Here is a 24,350-nt window from a genome sequence, read left to right on the forward strand (position 1 = left end):
TCACATAGCAAACGTCCAGGCACCAGGAGCATTATAGTCATCTGCCTCGAGAATAGTCACAGGCTTGCAGCAACTGCTGCTCCTCTGACCTATAATTGCACGTCACAGGACCTCAAGCATCATTTCTTTCTGTGCTGAGTTTATAAACTTCATCTTTCCTGTTACCACAACTTTCCAGAGGAATTCACCTCAACATGTGATCCGTTTTTTTATTATTATTATTATTTATTTTTTAACTTTTCTATTTACACAAAGCACAGTGTGATAAGTGTGTGTGTGTGTGTGTGTACCGATGTGTGATTGGAGGCAGTCTGAACCTGCTGATTGTGCTGGCATGTCTGCGTCCTCTTCATCATCGCTGAAGTGAGCTCGACTCAGGAGAACAGCAGGGTCTTTCTTTAGGTGGAGGATTGAATCAGTGATGACGGTCTCATGACCTCTTCCTTTCTGTAACACACACACACACACTCTGTCTGTCTGCTGGGCTGCTATCTTACTGTGCCCCCCCCCCCCCCCCCACACACACACACACACACATACAGGCATTACACGTAAACAGCAAGTTGGTAGGTGAACCTTAACAAAAAGCCACATTTGATGGTGTTTACTGTAACATAATGTGCACAGATCATATCGCTGATAAATTCATTTAACCTTCAAGTGCTAAAACTGTCATAATTAGTAGATCAAAGTATTTTTAGGCAACAGCATAACTAAATAAAGGGTCCGACCTCCACTATAATCAGGTAAACAAACTTTACAATATAGAGAAGCTAAAGTGGGATGTCATAAATGATGGAAACTAATCTAAGCAATCACTTAGAACTGAAGCTTTCACTTATTATTAGAAAATGAGAGCCTACAGTAGCTGTAACTAATATCTTCACTCCACACTACATTACTAATCGGCGGGGCAGGTACGGTGACCATGCGGTCATCATCCCTCTCATTTCCAGTATTTCAGAGTGAGCGGTGCAGGCAGCGTGGGTCGGGGAGGTGCGGGAAGGTGATGTCGTAAAGTGAGTGTCGTAAACCAGGTGCGGAGAAGGGGAGGTGGAGGGGAGGGAGGAGAAGGAGGGGGGAGAGAGGGTGAGAGAGGAGGTGACTCTCCGGCAGCATTTAGACACAACGAAAGGATCATGGCGGATGGCCCCAGGTGTAAGCGCAGAAAGCAGGCGAACCCGAGGAGGAACAACGGTGAGTAAAACTACTTCCGACGCGGAGCTCTTCTTTCGGGGAAACGGTCCAGAGGCTGCTCGGACCCTGGGCAGTTTCACCGAAAACTTTGGCAGCCCATGAGTGCAGTTTACAGCCGCAGAAAGTGTTGGGAAGTAGCAAGTGAGCGCTGTGTTGCAGCCCTGTGCGGTGCACCGTTATACCTGGGTCGCGTCTCTCCCTCCGCCTAGCGGTCCGCTGCACCGGAGACCGTTATACGCACCTCACCCTCCAATAAACGGAGCAGCGTTTGTCTCCACTTTCTACGTCTTTATTCATTTCCAGACACTTTGTCCGTGTTTGTAACCTCTCCATTCATTGAGTCGGTGACATCGTGTCGAGTTTTGAAGCCCACCACCACACTCGGACCTGTTTCGTGGGGAGACGGGCTACCTGATCGTGATAACGGACCTCGACAGACTAGCCGTCTTCAACAACTTAGGTCAAAGGAGAAAAACAACAACAACAATCATTTGATGTAGCAGCTGTTGAGTGAAATAACCATGGTCGTGTTGTGTAAAAGGAGCAAAACTACAGTTGGGTTAGTTCTTTGGTTCTTTCTCTCAGTCGCGGCAGGTAGCGACAGGACACTGTTGCTGCACTGCGAGAGCTGAGCAAACCAAACGCACGTCCATAGATGTAAATATCGATTCAAACCTGCCTGTCGTCTCCTTTAAACTCGGTTTATATTGACCACGGTGGCTTCGTAGTGTTTTAAGGCAGATAGCGAAAAGACACAGTGTCTCTGAGTGGGACGCGCGTTAGTTTTACTGCCTTATTTTCCCCTCTCTTCCAACTGAAGTGTTAGATAGCACGGAGCGGGCACCGGGCAGCCCTGGAGGGGGGACCGGGCTCCGCGCAGCCCTGGAGGGGGGACCGGGCTCCGCGCAGCCCTGGAGGGGGGACCGGGCTCCGCGCAGCCCTGGAGGGGGGACCGGGCTCCGCGCAGCCCTGGAGGGGGGACCGGGCTCCGCGCAGCCCTGGAGGGGGGACCGGGCTCCGCGCAGCCCTGGAGGGGGGACCGGGCTCCGGCCGGAGAGAGGGGCATCTCACGCGCTGGCTGAGCGAGCGCAGCCCATATAAGGGCAGCGGATCCTCTCCTGTCGCGCGCTGGGAATCCTGATTCTTGGAGGACCGTGGACACGAGCGAAACGCACTCGCGGTGTTGTTATGTAGCGTGTTGTGATCCAGACTGTGATCCAGACTGTGATCCGGTCTGTGATCAGGTCTGTGATCCGGTCTGTGATCAGGTCTGTGATCCGGTCTGTGATCCAGACTGTGATCCGGTCTGTGATCCAGTTCTCTGCTGCGTTTTCTACTTTTACAAAGCGGATCTCAACGGGGCTTCACCTAGTTTATTGAGAATATTGCCTATATGGTGACTTAGTAGCCTCTAGGGCTCTCGTCAAGACTGGATATATTGTTACTGATGTTATTATATATAAGTGTGAACGCCGATTTGCCTTTTTTATTATTATTATAACCGAAAGTCGAAAGGACTTTTCGAAATGTCTTAATTGATAAAGAAGGCAGTTGTCGGGAGCTCTGACAACATGTGTTGTCGATCAAGCGGTCGTGTTAATGCGCTGTGCCACCCAGCGTAGCTCAAAGGAACTGGGCAGCGCAGGAAATTCTCTGTTGTTTTCTCACAACAAATCCGAACCAGCCGAAGTCGCTTAGTAAGAAGCGATAGTTGCTGCGGTGCTAAAAACAGTAATCCGTGGGAGGAAAAAAGCGACCAAATGTTGTCTTCTGGTGCTGGGTGGCTGTCGTGTGAATTTTCTGTGGGTACCTGATGAGTGATGTGAGGAGAAGCATTTTGTTCATGATCGCGAAGTGATCATTCTGACAGTCATTTCGGTTTTTCCTTTTTCCTTTTTCTTTCTTTTTTTTTTTTTTTGTTGTATGTGGTGATCTAGAGACAATCTCGTCCTTGTGTGCAACTATATGTACACGGTGTGGACACACCTCAGATAACGGTCCGGCTGTCAAGGTGTGGATTCTCTGCCTTCCGAGAGAAAAAGACTCGTATTGTTTGCACTGAATACACTTCAGGAGGCCTGCCTGTCATTTGTTGCTTTTTCTGTTTTACTTAACAGGGTTTTTGAGCAAACCTTTCTGAATAACGTCACAGCCCTATTGATATTTAAAGTCAATTCTTCAATGAAGCCGATGTGTTTCCTGTTACTTTGCCCTAAATACATTTACTTCAAAGGATCCTCAAGGTGTGCTTTTAAGTCCCCACTCCTGACGAGTTTGGTGATCTGTCATGTAAATCAGCTTCTCTGCTTTGTGAAGAAAACTTCTTTGTAAAGTTAGGATGAAGTCTGGTGTTGACTGCTCCTACAGCCTTAGGTTTCATTACAATTTTATAACAAGTTGGCAATTTCATATCAGCTGTTCTTGTTATAGCAACCTGAGACTGCACACTATTTGTACATGGTAAAAAAAAAAGAAGAAATAGTTATTGCTTTGGCTCTTATAATTAAGCAGGGTATCAAGATGTGTCCCGCTTGTTACGGCCAGCGACTTTGCCTGGTCCCTGTCTAGCAGGGGGAGCTGAGATCAAGGTAAGCTTCATTCCCTGCTGTAAACAGAGAGGTGTTAACAGCCCGCAGGACGACAGGTGTTTGCAATCGGCGGGATACTACAGCTTCCTTTGTCGCTTCTCCCCAGTCAGTTGCCCTTAGGAATAGCAGCCGTTCCCTGCAACGGTAATTTAACACAGCAATTTGTGGATAAAGGAATGTGCCGGGTATTAACATTCTTTGCAGAAATAAACAGGGCTGTGCTGGAGCCACTTACTGCACATGCTCTGGGGCTGGATCCAGGTGGTTAAAAATAAGAGTGCACACAGGTAGCTAGGATTTTGGATTTCTGTTTCTTTGACAGTATCACAGGGGTCTCATCCCTTAATCTGCCCCGCCCCCCCCCCATTACCCCCCTTTTTTGAAGTCATACTCACTCTCACACAGACGTCTTGATGAATCATGCATCAAATAAAGAAAATGAGGTTGTGGGCTTGGTACTTGGCAACAACTCATGTAATGTTGAAGAACATGTTTATTGGCCTGGTAAAACTATACTTAAACTATACTTAGTGCCTTGGGCTCACTCACTCTGTCTAGAAACCATTGACTACAGCCACATGCTGAAAGTTTGTGGGAGAATAATGAAAAACAATGGTTTAGCTATAGTTAGTTTGTTTGGTGCAACAAGCAATGTTTTGGGCTACAGTGGAAGAGGGTGGAGTTTGGGTTGTGTAGCTCCACATGCCACTTCAGTTTTTAAAAGACATCTGTTTACATTTAAAAGGTCCACCCCTGTTGTGTGAAGAGTTTAGCAGAGGAGGAAATTTTTCATTTATCTCACTGCTTTTCACCTACTTCCTCAGCAGCTTCATTTGAAAGTGCCAAGTAAGAAGAAAATACCCCCGCCTCCGCTCTCTCTGTGTCTTCCCTCTCACTCCTCCTTCCAGAGCCTGTCCTTTATTTAGGGGGGTGAGGACACAGTAGCCAGGGGTGCTGTTGATTGCCCCCTGACCTAGGCACCCATGCGTGCCTAGAGTATGACTTCACTTTCCCCCCGTGCCATTGTGAGGCTTCCAGCATGTTCAATTGTGTTTGTGTTGAAGTCTGTTGAATGAAAGGGGAAGAGAGGAGCAGGGGGCTGTGGGAGCTGCAGCTTTTTCTTCACTCCCTCCTTCTCTCCATCCATTTCTCTCTGACCCCTTAAACTGTGGGCTCCATGTTCCCTGTGGAGTTGAAAGGGGGGATGGAGAGAGTTGGTGAGAAATGGCTGCGGTGATTAAAGAATTTTACAACAGGTGACAACTGAGGGACTGGTGCTGGCAGATGAAAAGTATGGCACAAATGGCTGCTATCTCCCAGATTTGTATGGATTTTAGGGTCAAAACAGGTTTCGTGTTTCAGACATACATCTGTAAAAAAAAATAGTTTATAAATATAGTACAGTTTATAAAGTAAAGTTTACAACTTAAACCATAGGGTTTTTATTAATCATGTGGGGAAAAGTTTTGCTTCCAGCCAAATTCCATCTCCCACCATGTCCATCCGAGTGGGAAAACGCCTGTCCTCATGTGATCATTCAGCGGAATGAAAATTATGTGATGTACAACCATACTCCCACCTCTGTTAAGGCAGCTTAATGATTAGCTACTCCCATGGAGGCTGCACGCATTAGCCTATAAAAAGGTAAAGAAGGAGTTCTAAACCCAGAGTCAGTTTCAGTAACCCCCTTAACTGCGCTTGGATGTGCTTTATTGGGGTTTGTGTGGTTGAATGCTTAAATGAACCATTGTGTGTTCAGGCTTCAGCGAGAAAGCCTGAGGAGAAAGAGCCTAGTTACCTTTGCAGTTTGCCTGCTCTACCTCATACACTTTCAGTGGCAGAAGAAAAGACCCATTCAGCGGGCCCGGCATGGGGAGGGAGAGCCCTTTTCACACTCGGCTTGTGGGAAAAGTCTCCTCCATACTGTGCATGCCATTTGCATATGACCCATTCTTTTCCCAAAGGTCCCCGTGAGGGAGGAATCCGTGGAACGTTTGCAGAATTCATCAAATCCCTCTCTCACGCGGCCCTCGGGCTCTCAAGGGCCTGCGTTGCAGCACTCCGTGTAACATTTTTGTCTTGGATATGTACACATTTGTCTGTGTGATGCTTGCTTGCCTTAACATGAATGCCAATGCATCCCCGTGGCATTTCTGTCCAGTATATTTTAAAGTGGTGAGGTGCTACCTAGTGTGATGTTTTTAATGTCAGGGTGAAGGCTTAATTTGACTCAGCAGGCAGGAGTTTTCCTAAATCCCCATCATGGACCATGAGGGGTCCATCTGCATGATGGGACAATGTGAGGGGGGCCGTGCACCTTGGAGGCTCTCTAACTGATGATGATGCAGCGCTCCACAGTGTCTCTGAGAGTTGCTGAGTTGGGGGGATGAGATAAAAGGGGTAATGGGTAATACATAGATGAGGCGATGGGAGCTTGTAGCAACGCGTCAGCTCAGTGAACTGAACAAAAACACAACCGTTGCTCTGGAGCAAATTGCTCCCCACTACCACCACCCTCCCCAGAATAGCAGCTTGGGCTGCATCTTGTCTGCATATTGTAGTAGCCAGAGTTGGTGCCTTGATGTAGCACCACGTTTAGAACAGCATCCATACTGGCCTTCTTGTTGTTGAGTAAGTTGTGCTGGTCTGCAATAGCTGAGCCCTTGACCCTAAAAAGAAAGTGACTCAGAAAGTGGTGTAGGCAGGTATTTGTTGCAGTGTAGGGCGGAGAGCTCAGTTAAGTGTATCATGTAAGCTAACTGGGCAGAAAAGCCTTCTCTGCCCTCTTCATCTCTTCTGACTCCAAAGCAGTGAGTCATGAGCAGACAGGTGTGTTTGCAGGCTGACTTTATGAACTCTCCAACTTCTTTTCTTTTCTCTTCCATCCTAACTGTCCCTTGTTCCTTTTTGGCCTTGCCATCCTTCTCAGCCCTCCTCCACAGGTGTGGAGATGAGAGACAATATTCTCCAGTAGTGTGTATACTTAGGGGAGGAATTACCTCTAAATTGCCGTCCTAGTCAAGGTAAATGTTGTGTATGTTCTCAGCGCTGCCTGTTGATGTGTGGTTTTAATCATGTGTTTGGTGGCTGCTCTTCAGGCTCACAGTGAGTCCCTTTGGGTCTGTCTGCAGACCCCTCCTTGTTCCCCCATCATCACCACTACCTCCTTCTTTCCCTGCCCACAAATCTATCCCCTCCCTCCATCGTGGTCGTCAGTGGAGCGGTTAATGAAAAAGACTGGACTGACACAATAGGCAGGAGGCGGGTCTGGTGAGGGGCTCCTCGCCAGCTTGTTTTTGTGTGGCAAAAACTCATCTGCTGAACTGTAGCTATAGACCACCTGACTGTTGTCTTTTTCTTTTTTACCTAAAATGTTGGATGTCTTGTCTCTTTTAAATGTGCTTGACCTTTTAGTCTCACAGTGTCTGTCTACAGGGATGAAATTAGATGACATCAGATGAGGAGTAATCCTCTGTCATGTATTGTGCTTTGAACATAGCCGAGTGGCTGGCTTTTTGCCAGCCCATTATGATGACCATATTGATTTTCCTCTCCATAGCACACAAAACTGATAATGGCCCTCCTGAGGGGGTACACATTCATATTCACATACTTATTCCAGTTGTCCTGTGGGCCATGGTGACTAACAAATCGAGTGCCACTCTGTCCCCCAAGATTTTGCATTGAGCTTGCTAGACTAGACTAGCCCTGTGACAGTTCCGGCAGAAAAAACCTTAGTCACCCTGTTTGTTAGTCAGAGAGAAGGCTGGCTGCTGTGCTGAATGTCAACATGGATAAACATCCACACCAGATTAATGAGAGGAGAATGGCCAGCCTGAAAACAGAGGGAGGGTAGAATAGAAGGAGGAAAGGAGCATCTGCATCGCCCCATTTAACCCATGAGCGTCCTGTTGAGCTCCCCATGACCCCAGCAGTGTGACCTAACCTAAGTAGGCAGCCAAGCCCAGATACACTCATTGACTGTTATAAGAAAGATTAAGTCTGCATGAAGAAAATACAGATGACATAGGTACAATATTATAAGTAACCTGGACTGAGTTAACACAATCTATTTCCAACAATTGACAAACTGAAAAAAGACACATACAGCAGTCAAATGTATAATATTTCCTAAAAATGTTAGTGTGTTTTCTTCAGTTGTGTGTTTGTTTATGATTTTATAAAGGTACTCCTTAAAGAGAAACACCTGAATGGATAATGCATGTACACTCTGCTTCACAAACACGTTATTCCCTTATTGCGTCACACCGTGTGTTTCTTACTTGTACCTCCTGTGTCACTGTTATTTGTTCTATCCACCAGTAGGGCACATTTATAGGTTACCTTACCCTTTGGAATAGACATTATGTGCAGTATTTTAGGTTAGGATTGTGTTCTTGCTTATTCTGACCAAAAAGCAGATACATTCTTTTTACTCCAAAACACCTGTAATACACAATAAAAGACCTTGTGGAGCAAAGTACATAGTGCAGTGGGGTTTTTACACGTGGTTGCAACGTACTGTGGAAACTGGAATTAAGCCAGTGACCATTGACCTGTCTCACCCCACCTGTCCTGTCTCTGCTCATCACTACCAGGGTTCAGGTGTTTACACTCAAAACACACCGAAGCCTCTCTGCAAACATTCCATAAATATGTGGGTGTAACGTGTGTATGTGTGGGCACAGGGAGTAGATAACCATGACCAGGCAACTGTACAACTGCCCTCTCCTGTTACTCTGTGCTGTAGGTTTTACCTACAAGTCAACAAAGCATAGACTTCAACTGATCATGATTGGGGTTGTACGACACTATTAATTAGTGCTCACTCGTTACTTGTTTGTTTGTTTGTTTTGCCCTACTGTTGTCATCATTATTAGCTGTGTTGTGTGTTAACTGCATGCCAGTGCACAACATCACCAAAATCCTACACTTGTTCTGCCATTGTGCGCCCTCACTTTCATTCTGCCTTTCTCATAAAGTGTATCACTCTTGAATCCAGTGTATTCTTTCCTTTCTTGCTCTCTCTTTCTCTCATTCCTCTTTGTGGCAGCTGCTTTGGCTCTGATTCTTCAGCACCAGCAGGTGCTGTAGGCATGCAGCAACTCAGCTATACAGCACTCATAAATAACACCTGACAAAAGTATGAGAGAGCCAGGGCTACAGCCAGAGTGAGGGAGGGAGGCAGAGATTGAAAGTTTCCTCTGGCAGGAGAACAGGGTGTGGCTCACGGTCAAATGCTGGCCTTCTCAAGAAGGACATGTTCAGAATAGAGAGAGAAAATGTGAGGGCAGCAGAGAAAAGAGGAGGAATGTGAGCTTTTCTTTTTTTTTTATTTTTACTGTGAATGTGTTGCCTGTTCCTCTGAAGTTTTCACTCCTCCTCAATGCCAACTTTTCAATAAACCCCTTTCATGCAAATTTCTAGTAAATGAATCTTTCTAAACACAAGGCCACCACTAAGTGACTAGTTAAGAAGGAACTTGAATTTGTAGGGAGGAAGTGTTATCTTTTCTGTAGTTAGGATGTAAGAGCTTGGAACAGTGTTAATTGCGCTTTAAAAGCAAATGGAGAGGTCAGGAAAAAAAATTATATACACATTGTTATAATAATCATCAGTAATGAACCAGCACTCTGAATAAATGAACCCATAAATCAGCCCTGATCAAGGACTGTTAATGAACACAGCTCAAAATCAAATCCAGGCTGTCTCTTTGTCATTTCATGCTCTTCAAATCCACCACCACCAGACACACATCCTGTCTCATCAGAAGCTATCGATCAGCTTCTCAAAGCGAAGGTTAGTTTGTCATTTTCTCTTGCTCTCTGTGAACAAAACCAGGAAGTGTGTGAGAGATTACGGCCCAGGATGCAACCTGAAAGCCCTTTATCTCTGTGAAAACAAGAGGCTTCCTGCGGCCCTGCTCCCATCCAGGCCACCTCCCCCTCCTTCACCCACCCGGCCCCCGGCACCTGTGGCAGCCTATTTAAGGCTCCTCATCAGGGGCTGTGGAGACCACAAACCAGGGCAGAAAACATGAAAGCCTGGAAAAAGAATCACTGCTATTGCTAAGATCTAGGTCTGGCGGTTTTCATGCCACACAGAGTGAAGAGAAAAATAGTCTCTTTTCAGACGCATTAAAAGTGTTTGGCTCAGAAAGGTCTGATTTTTTTTACAGTGCACCTCACTGTCAAGCTGAAGAACACTGCTAACTGTGCCTACCCAGTGACTTCTAGTGCTCCCAGTGGCTTCTGACTATTCCATAAACAGCTGAGAGTGCCTGGGCACAGTGTGACACATGTGCCTAAAGATAAAACAGCCTCCTGTTTGCCTGTCATGCCATGGTCATTCATTTAAGGAAGTTTGTGACTTAAATTAGCCTCTCCTCCTCTCCTTTGTTCAACTTTATTAAAACAATGGCCTAATATTGTGAAAGATCCTTCCTTTCACCATATGCTTCTGACTCTCTTCAGATATTTCTGATGAGAAAACATTGGCACATTAAAGCTTGTTGGTCACCTAATGTTGTGTTGTTAACCCAAAGCCTCAGCCTTAGAAAACACTCCCTTGCTCCTTTGAGTTGCTGCCACAGCTGGCAAGGTTGGTTTGTCTTGACAGTGGCCTGCGTTGAATTTCAATGACCCCCGTCCTCCCCCTGGTTTTATTATGCCATCGCTGCTAACTGGCTCCTATTCACTGCAGTGTCCTGACTTCCCAGAGGGACCTAGATAAACAAGGGCTATTCAGTCACTGAAAAGCCCACCCCCTGCCAGCCTTGGGCTTTCCTTGTTTCAGTGCCAGGCTGCAGCGCATCTCGCTCGCCACCAACGCCAACAGCAGTGGGCACAGTGCCACCAATTCTTTAGCCACACAAGCACACTTATAGAGAGATTGAACTTAACTGTGGTGACTGATAAATGGCTGTTGTTAATGTAACATATGAAGACTGGAGGGATGCAGGGAGAGGGTGCATATCTGTTTTTCTGCCTGGGTGTATTTCTGTATAAATATATACTGTATGTGAGAGAAGGAACAGTTATCTGTAGGTGTGATGTTGCAGGCCAAGCTGACTTCCTGTTGTTATAGTCCATCAGTGAGATCAGGGGTGGGGGATGCTCCCATGAGATTACCCCGTGAGAGTCACATGGTCTGGCTGCAATGCATTTAAAGGCCATGTTTTTGTGTCTTGATGTGCGTGTGGGTGTGTGTTAAGCGTGCTTTGTGAGTGTATTCCTGACCTCCACCTGAATTCTGACCCGAATGTGAACTGTCTCTGAAGTTCTTCCTCTCCTTTTTTTTGTTTAATTTTCTGTCCTTCCCTCCATGCTTCCACCTAATCAACAGATCTCAGAGGAAACCACACATCTCCCTTGGGTGCCTCTCTTTTCTCTCTCTCTCTCTCTCTCTCTCTCTCTTTCTCTCTCTCTCTCTCTCTCTCTCTCTCACACACACACACTCCTAAACAGATGTTTAAAAGCTGTTTGCTTGTTTGTATGTTTGTTTACCCAGTGGAAGTCACTTTGATTGATGCCTACTATAAAAACTGTGCCTGCACACTGATACCACATACCTCAGAATAAAATGAGTGAGTAACATACAAATGGATCCATTTATTTGCATCAGTAGTTATCCACAGCCATTGTAAATCAAATGATTACAGATGTCATTGTGATCCTGGTGACCATGGGCCACTGGTAAGCAATAGGTACAATGTCCCCTGTAGGCTGTAATGGTCCTTCTGTCCTGCCGAGCTCCATCACTCCCCAACTGGCCAGCTAATTTAAAGCAGTGCCCTTCTAATCAAATGCCTGTCTGATAAATCTACTGAATCAGGACAGACGTCCGATGGGGTGCGGTAGTGACACAGCGTCTAGACGCACTGAGAGGTTAGCAGACGACTCCATCGTGATTCAGATCCAAAGGAATCTCACCTCTGTGCTCTCCTTTACTCTGCTGGTTGTATCTAATCACATAGAACTAAATGTGTTGCTCCTAAGTGTCTCACAGTCCACAGGAGGATGGGGAGAAATTCTCAGGGCAGTCAGTGTTATTGTAGTCACACAATGATTCTGAAGTACACCCTCAGAAATAAGATTAGAGTTGATTGAAGTGTGCATTATGGTAACAAGCTAGCAGGTTTATACATGGGTCAGGCTTTACCTAGCCTTCTTATAGGAAGGGAGGAGGCCTAGAGCTGAATTGTGCCTAATAATTGTATAGCCCCATCACAGATAACATTGATATAAAGCTGTTTATGGTTGATGATGACTCTATTGAACCCAGGCATGCTCTTTGCCTTGTCCTTAGGGAGCTTATCCCTCAGGCAGGGCCGCCTGTGTTTTTATTAAAACCCAGGTTTAAACAGACCAGCTCCTCTGATGGACAAGGAGATTAACCAACTAATAAAACATACATCATGATATATATAGAGGCCCCCTGTGAGGCTCTGGCTATTAATATACAAATATGGAGGATTACTGTCTGCCTGTCACAGTGATCATGAAGAGGGGATTAGAATCCTGGTCCAGACAGAATGTATTTAATGTGTGTGTAAGGCTAAACAATGGCTGTACTACAAAGCCTTTGTAAACATAAAGACCGATCTCTGTTGTCTGACTGAGACGTCACAACATGTTACTATGTTTGTGGATCAGTCACACCCATTACTTATTATATTTTATAACCTTATTTACATATTTGTATTATATAAAAGTTTGCTTTATGAAGTGAGTTTGCCTTTTTGGTAACAGTGTATATTTGCCAGATATTGTGTTTGTTTTGGTGACTCAATGGCTACTTTTCTGTATGTACCAGGTTAAAATACATGGTTCAAAAGCCAAAAGATACGCTTTTTTATCAAAAACAATAGACATAGTATAATACTATATTGTATATCTGTCTCGGTAAGATAACTTGATAGTCACATTCACTTTAGGATTTAACAAAACAGTCTCAGTTTCCTCTGTCTGAACCCAAAGTCCATCTCAGTCAGGAATAAACTGTTGTCTTAAGGGAATCCTTAAAGAAGACACATTACATCTTGAAGAGAAGATGGTATAACGTACAGGCATAGGTCAAATTCTCAGTGGGATACAGCAGACTGAATTTGCTGTGCTGATAATTGCAAAAACAATGAAAACATGTGTAGTATCATATCCCACAGATGTCCTAGAGGCAGCACTGGGTGCATGTCTTTTACCTGTTTTAACATGCGGCCCACACAAAAAAACACACACACACACACACATACACACACAGCCTGTTTATTCCCAAGGGCGATCAGCTAAAGGAGAGAGAGCCCCTTAATCATGTCCCTGTCCCATGTCCTCGTTATCAGCCACGATTAATGAGCTCTCCATTAATGAAAAAAAAGAAAAAGACAGGAGGTGCCAACCCCTCCTGTAGGAGAGTGGGGGGAGAGGGTGGGAGGAGTGTGTGTGTATGAGGGGACCTGATATTAAATGCTCCCTGGGTGCAATGACATCACCCTCCAAGGTAGATATGATAGCTGTCACAGCTTGCTTTTGTTAAGGATGACAGGGTGTGTGTGTGTGTGTTTGTTTACAGTGACATGCATGTGTGTGTGTGTACGTTTAGCTTCACACCTCACACAACACTGTATTTTGATTGTTCAAACCAAATCATTTGGGTTTAATGCATTCTGCCGTTGTCTGTTTTCATTTTTTGTTAACGGTTGCTATACTGCATGAGGAGGGCAAGAGGAAGGAAGAGAGGCAAGGGATAAGGAGCGCTTGATTAGTCAGTGGAAGAGGAGGAAGAGGGGGAGGTGGAGAGAGCGGCAGGTGCAATGGACACCCGGCACAATCACCGGCGCTCTGCAAAAACGGTGACAGGAAATCAAGGTTGTCTTGGTAACCTGGCACTATCGATTAAGCATGGCCATCTCCGAGCTCACATCAGAGTCCCGGTGGAAATGGTGCTGCGTTGGGTTTCAGGAGAGGAGAGGGAAGGGGAGGAGGGCTAAGAGCAGGAGAAAAAGAAGTAGCAGGTGAGGAGAGAAGGGTTGGACAATGATGAGTACAGGCAATTGCATCTAGCTCAGAAGTGTCTCACAAACAGTTTGGCCCTACTCAATCTGTTTCCTGCACCTCAGCTTCACATAGCTTCTAATCTCTTCTAGATTTATGAATGCAGAATACTTCTCATCACTAAGTCATTTCCATGGTTGAGGACTTCTCAGAACCCTGTAAACATTTAACACGCCAGTGTCCCACTGTCTCCTGCTGCCTCCTTTGTACTCTCCCCCTGCATCTATCTCTATATATGGGTCTAAACGTGCATGGATCTCTCAGTGTTTCCAGGCCATAAATTCACATTGTGAAGTTTGATTTAAGGACCCTGTGGCACACATGAAGAGTTTACTTTTCCCCCTCTGCAGGGCAAGCAGGTTGCTCTGCAAACCCCGGTCTGCATACACTGATTTCACCATAATTGTACACTGGTGGTGGTGATGTTGCGTAAGCCCTGTGCAGAAGTAATCAATACAGAGTATTGACGTGTTAGAAGGAGTATTTTTGGCTGATACTGCACTTGGTTGGTGTGTTTTAGACAGACCGTGTCTCTTTCACGCTCGCTCCCCCTCACTTACTTTCTTCTCCTGACAGAAGGTGAAATCAGCCAGTGTCAGATCCCTAGCAGATGTGTCCTCTTTCTCTCCCTGTCGTACGCACACATTGACACACAGGACAACATTCAGAATAATTAACCAGCCTTTTCTCTTTTATTAACAGTTGCCTTTTTTTTTTTTTTTTCAAAAGCTGACCTAACCGTTATCCAAACTAATTTCATTTTCCCACCAGACATTTAAACATTTCTTAGACTGAGAAGGTGTTGCTTGTGGAGAGTTACTGCTGTCTTCTTTTTGAAAGCAAAGCACTACAAAAGTGTCCCTGTTTCCACCCCTCCGTCTCGCATCCTCCTACCCCCCATGGTTCATTGAAGACAGAGCAGTCCTGTGTCCTGCCTTCATGTGGGTTTTACAGCCAGATTAACCCATAGCTTTCTGCTGAGCCAGGTTCTGTATTGTTCCACACCAACTGTTTCATTTAGTAAATATTTAGTGAATAGGATAAGGAATAGTTAGTTAGATTTTCGAGAGAAATCTTGAATTCTTGAGAAATTACCTACAGTAAGTAGAAGAAAGTAGAATAGCATATTTTCCAAAAAGATGAACTGTTCCTTTAAGGCTCTTATCCAACGTGTCTTTTTTAGTTTTTCTCTTTATTGCTAGAACAACTAAAATGTGTTGCCCTCATTACTGTTAAATAATCCTTAAGACTGTTTTGCATTAACAGTGCTGACCAGCATCACCTTCTGCATCATGGGTACATTGAATTATGTCCAATTCACTTAATTGATATTCTTAGTAATTAAGAGCAGCTGATCTTAGCTCAGTAAACAAGTCAACACCGTTTAACTCTGAATAATCTTCACTGAAAAATTGAAAATGAGCTCAGTCTTTGTCATAGTTTTTGAAAATGTTTTCTTCACAACACGATAAAACATAAAGACAGCTTAACAGTTTTATAATTTATGTAAGCATCTGTATAACACTTTTTATTTATTTATGTGTTGATACCTAAATAGTTTTCAGTATTAATCAGACATATCCTAGCAATTCTGCTCAGGCTGGAGATGTTGAGGTAATCAACAAAGTTATTACAACACTGACTGAGTCTATACAAAAATTAGTTAAACAGCACAGAAGAGATACAATCAGGTTTGGACTGAATGCATAAACAGCTGAGACCAGAATAGAACAGAAATGAACATAAGAGAGTTGCATGAAGCCCAGAGTGATGTCTTACTGGACTTCATGGGCGCCTAACATCCCCATTCTCCTCTCATCTCTCTTTATTTGGGGCTATTCTGGGCTGGACTAATGTGGCGACGGTGCTGCGTGTTCAATGAGTCAGCGGTCATTAGAGCGTGCAGACAGCACTCTGCCGGAGGCCACAGGAGCCAGTCAGTCTAATGATGAGGCCAGTGAAGTGCTGGGGTCCTGAGCTCTCAGGACATCCTTTGCTCAGCTTCTTCTGTCCCCACCAGTAGTCTCCTTAGATGATTCAGGACAGCTCAGTGTGAACACCACATCTAGCTTTGTTATAACCATTAATAAACAGTGCTTCACTGTGCAGCGACAGAGCAACAGGTTTCTGAATGATGTTGTGCTGGAGAAGTTCATTACAAACATCATTTAGGATTGATATGTGACTTTTTGTTTCGTTTGAGCTAGTTTGTGGTAGCCAGCGCTATCTGTCATCTAACCAACTTGAGCCTTTAGAGAGAGAGAGAGAGAGACTCAGCCCCAGTGCTCAGATCCAGTCATCCTCCCCTGGGAGAGGCTGACAGAACAGGAATGTAAACACAGCAGCTAAATAAACTGCTGTGTGGGGTACAGAGAGAGAGAGAGAGACACACACACACACACGGAAGAAGAAGACGACACGGAGGAGAGAGAAAGAGAGCGTGCATTTGGAGATGTCAGGATCACTCAAAGAAAAGGACAGACTATTATAGTGTAGGTCTTAGCAGGTTGAAGTGGAATATCTCTCAGAGTAAATGGTCTGGATCAAGACAAATGCAATAAAGGGCATTTTCTTTGACCATTAGCTGGCAGTGGTTGTAATCAAAGAATTTAACCTGGGAGGGGAAATGACATCCACTGTGCATCGAGACTTACAAGGACAGCTCAGCATTCCTCTCCCTCCCCTACTTTTAACACCTTATCTCAACCTCTCACTCTATAATAAGATGCACTCACACCATGTGACATGGCACCACCACCTCAAATACTCCCCAGACTTTATAAGCTTCAAAGTGCAGGAAGCTGTTTTCACACTACTCTGCATTTCATTTCTTTTTTTTTTTTATGAAATAGGTGCTGCCCAGGTGGTTTAGCTGTCATTATCATAACACTTTCTTGCTGCTTTTTGTTACGAGCTCTGCTATTGTGCTCCCACCTCTCTTCATTTTCAGTGTTGTATTGTAAAGTCTCATGAGTTGTGATGCTTTGCCTCACCTTGATATGATTGATTAGCTCTTGAAAAAGAGTATAAACTGGTGATACGATGTCAATAAATAATTTAAGTTATAAATTTACAAAATGGTTTGGCCTTAACTGCACTTGCAGTCACCTTTACACTGGTGTCAGTGCAGGGAGAAAAGCGTCTTTCTGTCTATGGCTTCTTCAGGCACCCTTTGACTCCACCACCAGTTGTCATCTACTCTGTCAGGCTTGTTTTGATGTGGCAATCTGACTGTTGAGCACAGGTGGTGCCGCGAGGTCTTTCTGGTTGCCATAACCCAGGGCAGGTGGCAGCCATTATGGCTCTGTCTGAGGTAGCAGCCTGGCACCACTGCCATCGCATTGTCAACTCTCCCAACTCTCAATTGTTATGGATGCACAACACTTGACGGAGTAGCTCACCAAGCTAAGTAAAACTGGCAATGTGTCCCATCACCATCTAGCTCACAAAACCCTGCTTTTTGTCAAAGGTACAGCGTTAGATGCCTTCTTCAAGGACTTTGTGCATTTCTGCTCTTTTTTCTTCTTCCCGCTCCTTTCATTTTTTCCCAAGGTGGATCAAAGAAAAGAGGTTTGTGGAGGCGTATGGAACCAGACTCAGTGTCAACAATCAGCTTTCTCTGCTTTCTCTGATTCCCTGCTTCTTAATTTGCTAAAGTTTACTCTGGAAAAAACAACCCCCGAACAACTTTCTTAATGCTATACAGTAGATTTGGCTACAGTAGTACTATCAATTTGGTACAATGTCCTCTTCAAACCCTCTTGTCACCTCTGCTGTTTTTCTCCCTCTAGCATGTCTCCTTTACTTCTACCCTTCCTCATAATGCTCAGCACTGGGCCAGAAGGTGCTAAACAGCATCTTAACCTGGTGTCCAAGCTTTGAATCATCCTTTATTCCTTCCCAATAAAGGCGCATGAGAGTTGATGACACATAAACAGAGGGCCAAACAATATCAGCATTTGCCACCTTTATAACCCTGTTTCCCTGTGAGGGCCCTGATTTGTAAAAATGATGGAAAAATAGCCAACAGTGACATTGCGAGGAGAGGAGTGAGTGTGTGTGTTGTGCTCTACAGATAAATTGAATATAGTTATACTCATCCTTTTGTTCTGTCCTCACTGACATGTAGACACTACATCTCAAAGATCATTATTAGTGCAATTTCATATGTGTGTAATCGTCATCATTTAATAATGTTGGGAACAGTGTGCAGCATCATGCACACACAAAAACAGAGTTAGCGGCATTCTGGGCGAGCACCTGAGCAGTAATCCAGCCTGTTAGTTTTGGAGGAGTCATTTAAAATAATAGGCATTAAAGAAAGGTGGATCACAGTGTCAGGATTTCCCTACAAGTGCTGCTGGCAGACAAGCCTGACAGTAACAGAGAGGCAACACACTGCTTTGAGACAGTATGTTTGGGGTAGGAGGGGTTATGGCTCTGTGCCACTATAACACTGTATGTAAAATAATATATATTGGACACTAATTACAATAAGCTCAAATTGCACTATTACACGGTACACATAGCTGCACAGCTTCACACACACACTTACTCAAACACACACGCATGCACACAAACACACACACGTAGCCACAGACCAGATGTGAGTTAACCTTGTGATGTGTAAACAGGCATCTGCAGACACACGTTGGCACACACTCACACACAGCCATGCAAACATGAGAGGGCTTAAAAACAGGCCACATATCAACCACCATCCCATCAATAATGAAAAGCCTTTGTGCATACAGGTCCAGCTCAGCCTTGTTAGACACATATACAGTACATACACAGAGACATGCTGCCCTATTCACCAGCCCCACATATAAGGGGCATTATAGTAATGTAGCAGGTGTCTGTCCGTTGCAGCAGAGCACAGGCTGATTTAATGGTAATCTATAATCTGTAAAGCTTTGATGCCACCACCGTGCTTATCAGCTACATTTGTTTGGCCAGGCTCAGGGTGCTGGTTTTAACGGTATGACAATGTTGCATGATTAACCTTTGGTAGAGAGCACTACGACTTTTTGTCACTGCTTCTGTTTTTATTTATCCATGAATAGGCTGCATCTGTGCACAGACATTTTAGTGTGTGAGTCTGTGGGAGCTTTTAAGTAAAATGTTGGTAAAATGGTGAAAGACGCAAAAAATACAAAAGAAATTGTAGTGTAGTATTCTTCCACCGCCCATCTTTCTTCATCTCTCCTTTAAGTTAGTTTATGTTTACTATATTGGTATTATTAGTCCAGATTATGTTGGTGAATCCAGTATGCCACTCTGTGCTGGCTGGAAACACAGCAGACAGTGGAGCTGTTGGTGGTGACATGCACGGCTCACATGGCGCCAACTGCTTTTATTGGACAATAATGGTAGGCTGCCATGGGTGACTTACTGGGACGCACCCACCACCTTCAAGGGGTTTTATTTGAAGAGAAGAGGCTCGGTGCACAAGTGTGGAAGATTTTCCATATGAAAATCAGTATGATGTATTTTCTGGCCTCGAAGGCTTCACGCAGCAACACCTATAACTGTGTGGGAGTGACTTTTGGGTGTGCGACTGATAGTGTTTGTTGCTCATGCCAGTACATTTCTGAAACTGTGATTAGAGGCAATCCATTAGCTGCACTTCTACAGTGTACAAACTTCTTTATGTTTGTGAGTGTGTTTAGACTTGTGAGTCACACCCTGTAAAATCTTAATGATGCTTTAAAAGTTCCAATTTCTTATGGCATGTCACAAAGTCACTGTTGATTGGATTGATGTGTAGATCTCATGTTATGGTGAGCTTATGCTGGTGCAAAATCCACTGTATCAGGACAGTTCTTGAGGTCATTGCTGGGTCATGCTGAATCTATTTCTATCGGAAAATAAGCCAGCCATTAAAGAAGTTAGCCCTCATCAGCTCATTACATGGCTGTGGGCTGAGTCAACAGTGTTACAATATCAGATTAACCTACACATGCACCTGATATTACTGTACAGTTACAATATTCAAACTGTAATTATATTACATAATGTACAGTAAATATAGTAATATAGCAGCTAATTATAATTTGTTTATTTTTGATAAAATAAATGTAATGAGAGTAAATAACTAAAAGCAATATGTAGACTGGGTTAGCATGCAGATGAAACTGAGCTGGTGACTTGATCTCACCTGTTGGTCATCAGCTGTGCTTGTGCAAGTCACATGCTGTCTGGCATAATTCACAGCTAGTCTAGCTTCCTCTGAAAGTAGTCACCATCCTGTCTCTTTTGGCAGGTCCTGGAAGTGTCGCGTCAGCTCTGCGATAGCCCCTTCAACTTCCTCCTACTCCTAAAGATTGAACTTCCCCTTGCCTTGCATAGGCTTATATGTAAAAAGACACAGCAATCTGTCTACAGTGGACAAGGAAGACATATCAGAATGTTTTAGTTATGTAGTGATAAATTCAGGATAATTATAAACAACACAGTAAGTCCACTACTTCAGCTACAGGACTGTGTGACTGCTCTCTCTTCTCCACTTTCTCAATCCCTCTCTGTGTTGATGTCCAGTTGGAGCACCTGGGAGGAAGCAGCTGTAGGTGGTGATTACAGTTCAGAGACTCCAAAATAACCTCTCCTCCTCCCCGCTTGCTCTCTCTCCATTCTCTCCTTCTCAGCCGCCCTCTCTCAGTCTTTTTTTCTCTGAATCACCCTGTCTTCCAAGCGCAGGATGTAAGAAGTACAAAAAGGAAAAAGACAAAAGAAAAAGGTCCAAAATGCTCTAAATTGCCCCCATTCTGCACTCCTGGTCTCACAGGGGCTGCATTTGCCTGTTTTCCTTTGTGCGTGTGTGTGTGTATGTAGCTATGTAAATAAAGTGACTAATACACTCAGCCCTGCTCATCAATATGGGGAACGGTGGGCTCAGCTCACATGGATGAACACAGGATGAATAATGTCAGCTACATATGATTACCCCTCTCTCATGTGTAACAGTGTGTGCATGTGTTTACTGTGCTAAAGCTCCCATTAATCACATGCTCAGGACTTTTCAGTAAGGTAACATAAGCACAGTCCTGTTGAGTTTATTAAAAGCTAGAGTGTTACCACTGATTTGTCCCACAGCAGCTGCACAGCCGTGAACACAAACAACACAAACATACATACACACAAATATGAACTGTAAATATAAAGTACACATAACACCAATGTTGGTGGTGTGACAAAGGGTTCGTGGACAGAACAGTCTTTCTTTCCTCTTCCTCTCTGCTACAGAGCTCATCCCCAAACTCCAACAGGAAGGTCAGTGTGCAGGGACACGCACTGCCCAGTGGAATTCCCCGTCAACTGCACGGAGCTCAGATGATAAAAATATAGCTCTGTTTGACCTATGTCAGACATTGTAGTGTCAGAGAAACAAAGCGCAAAGTCTCTTCTATTCACAGTTTTTTCCTCAAAGCTTCTTACGTTTGGCTGACTTACAACTGTACAGTACACCAGTACAGGAATTGTACCAAGAGCTAAACAACAGTAATGTGATTGGTGATATCAGCACTGATGTTTGTTGCTCTACCATAAGGGTTAGGGCTACACAATGTCTATGTGCCCTGAGGTAATTGCTGAATTTTTAAGAATCTGGCCTTCCAGGGCGAGACAACCCTCCAGGAACTCCCATGTTTCATTTAACTAATTACAAATTGGTATTGATAACACAGGCCATTTCATCACACAGAAAAAATTAGTAGGACAATACTAGAAAGGCTGTTCTGACAGAGAGCTGTGATCTTTATAGATGGAGGCTTTACCTCTAGCAAAGCTATGCTCTCTTTTTACTCTGAAGTACTCTATCCCAGAAAACATCTGGCTGTTTACTGTTGAATGACTTCACATTATGGGTGACATCACATAGGATAGTCCCAAGAGTCTAGTCCAATGATTGCAGTGTGCTTGGGTAATCAGAGTCCCACCCTGTTGGCTGTTGCATATAAAAAGCCCTGGTCTGGACTCTGTCCGGGCAATAACCAACATCTGACCAGAGAACATTGAAAACAAGACTCAGCTGAAGAGAGGACAAGACTACTGTATGTTACTTACATAAAGTAATAGCTTTATTTTGTTGACAGCTGCATTAGTCTGACTGTTTGAACATAGTTAGTCACTTCCACTTCAGTCTGGTTGACTCAACATTTCATTTTTTTGTTCCTGTTTACAATACTGGATACACTGTGCGAGATGATATAACATGAGGTGCATGAGGTCCCACAGCAGCACTGTTTGACTCATTGTAGGCCTATTACCATAGACGGCAAGGGGGAGTGAGCGATCTGTGCCTATCGATTACCCCCAGCTGAACTGTCGATACTCCCCTTCGAATTCTGACACATTGAAGTAATGGTGTCCGGGGGTCTGTGGCAACCAGACACACGCCCACATACCAGCCCAGCACCTCTGGGTGTAATGGACAAAAGTGGGTGCATCAATACATCAATACCTGAAGACCTGTGTTTACCTGCTGCATCAGCCCTTTGACTAATCAGTGCCATGTTGAGAGGGTGCATTAATAACAATGCTGCCCATTCAGCTTGTGATCTTTCATCTGTCCGCCCCATTCTACAAATCAAAGTACAGTCATAGTGAAATGGATTGAGCTGGCAGTGGGGCACAGTGGACTAATTTGACCTCCTATATATCCACACTTTAGGTGAGGTCTTCCAACATGTGTACACACACATGGACCCACTCTTTCTCGCTTGGTTTAGCAAGACGAATTTCTGTAGCTGTCCATCCGTCTGTGGTCCACCCTCATGGTCATTTAACAGCAGGGTAATGGTGTGAGCAGTACTGGTTGACTGCTCTTCGGCTCTAGTCACCCTGGAGGCTGGTGTTGTGGGGAGAGGAGGCTAACCCTTCCTGATCACATGGGGAAAGGCCACTTTGCCTGGGGAGAAAGGAAGGAGGGGGTGCTGGTGGAGGACTGAGGTGACAAAAGAGCTTTTGTAGATGCAAGTTTACGGCATTAACCCCTTTCTCTCCCCACTTCACATGAATAACAAGAAACCACTGTGACAACTGAGCAATAGCCTGAGGCTGTGCGTTTGATTATGCATTTTGTGTGTGTCAGGGGTTGTTCAGGACGTTTAGCCTCAGGAGTCTTGTGACAGTGCTGACATTCTGGAGAGAAAGTGGTCAGCTGTTGTCAAAATGCCATAAAGGGGAGGGTTATCTACAAAAACGAAGATCTTCACTGCACTTTTACATGTTAGTGTCAGAGTTAGTGAAACCACAGTAGGTTGTCAACATGAATCTTGGCCATGTCTCGTCTGACGTGTGCTGACCTGCTGATTGCTATAAACACAACTGTGCAACTGTTGTAAAATTAGATGTAACAAAAAAAGATACTTATTTCTGCACTTCCACCTGTGCATGTCGCTGTGTACAAGTATGTGCAACTGTGCATGTGTGCTGCCTGTTGTCCTACAGCCTGTCACCTTAGTCAGACATTTGTCAGGTAGAACCACAGTGTCTACACCTGACATTTACTGAGGCATGGGCAAACACCAAATGCACACAGCCCAACATAAATGTTGTCTGTTTCCCTTCCTCATGTAATTGGTTATAAATAGTACTAAAATGATTCACCTCATTTTCCTCTTTCTACAACTACCCATAATAATACCCTCGTAACTTTTTTTTTATTTCCCAGCCTCTGCTTTTCATCTATGTTCTGTCTGTCTGTCTTTCTCTCAGTCTCTCTTGACACTTTGTGACACTCCCTCCCTGGGGCAGACATCAGTTCAGATGAGCATCATATGTGACAGGCCAGCTTTGTCTTTTTAAGCCATTAGCAGTTCCTCTCCACCCACCTTGCGATCATTCCCCTCCGTTCACCTTTTCTGCCCTCTTTTGTGTTGTGTGTGCACACGTCTCCCTGCTGCTAACTAACAAGCTTTGTATTTATCTAAATAACAAACACAGTCTTGACTTCTGGCTACTGAAGTTGGATTTACTGATGCTAGTGTGTGCTAGTCTTTGCTGTAAGGAGTACTTACAGGTAAGCAAGATTTAATGAGATTTTCCAGTTGGAGAATTGTTTGACAGTGTACCTCCCTCCCTCTTCATAGGCTAGTGTAATTCTCCCTGCGCTCTACTCCCCCACAGTAAACTGTCAAGCCTAATACAGGCAGGAATGTCCAGTCACCTGCTCCTAAAATGCAACAGCCCTGTGCTACACTAACCTAATATAGACCTGCACTACACAAGCAGGTTGGATAACACCGTTATTGCTCATTGCATATATCTAAATGCTCACCACAGTGTGCACTAGTTCTGCGGTTATGACACAATCTTATGTTGTGGAAATTAGCATCATGCTGTGCATTTACACATGATTTTAGAAATATGTCAAACTAACAAAAAATGATGGATTTTTATTTTTATTTAAGACTGGTAGCATTTCAAGCATGTTAGCCATAGCTTTGAAGTGCTCAGCCATCTGACCTGTGTGTATCTTTAACACCGCTTGGGTCGTGCTGTGAAATTGGATTCT

General features: G+C 44.4%; 1 protein-coding gene across 1 annotated transcript in view; it reads left to right on the forward strand.

Moving 5' to 3' along the window:
• Positions 1-1,139: 1,139 nt before the first annotated feature.
• zeb1b (zinc finger E-box binding homeobox 1b) overlaps positions 1,140-24,350 on the forward strand; it is a 44,820-nt gene continuing 21,609 nt past the window's right edge. Inside the window, exon 1 of the mRNA XM_026363085.1 lies at positions 1,140-1,197. Coding sequence (XP_026218870.1) covers positions 1,140-1,197 — 58 coding nt within the window. The remainder of the gene's footprint in view (positions 1,198-24,350) is intronic.

The sequence above is a fragment of the Anabas testudineus genome, chromosome 2 (assembly GCF_900324465.2).
Source record: "Anabas testudineus chromosome 2, fAnaTes1.2, whole genome shotgun sequence".
NCBI lineage: Eukaryota > Metazoa > Chordata > Actinopteri > Anabantiformes > Anabantidae > Anabas > Anabas testudineus.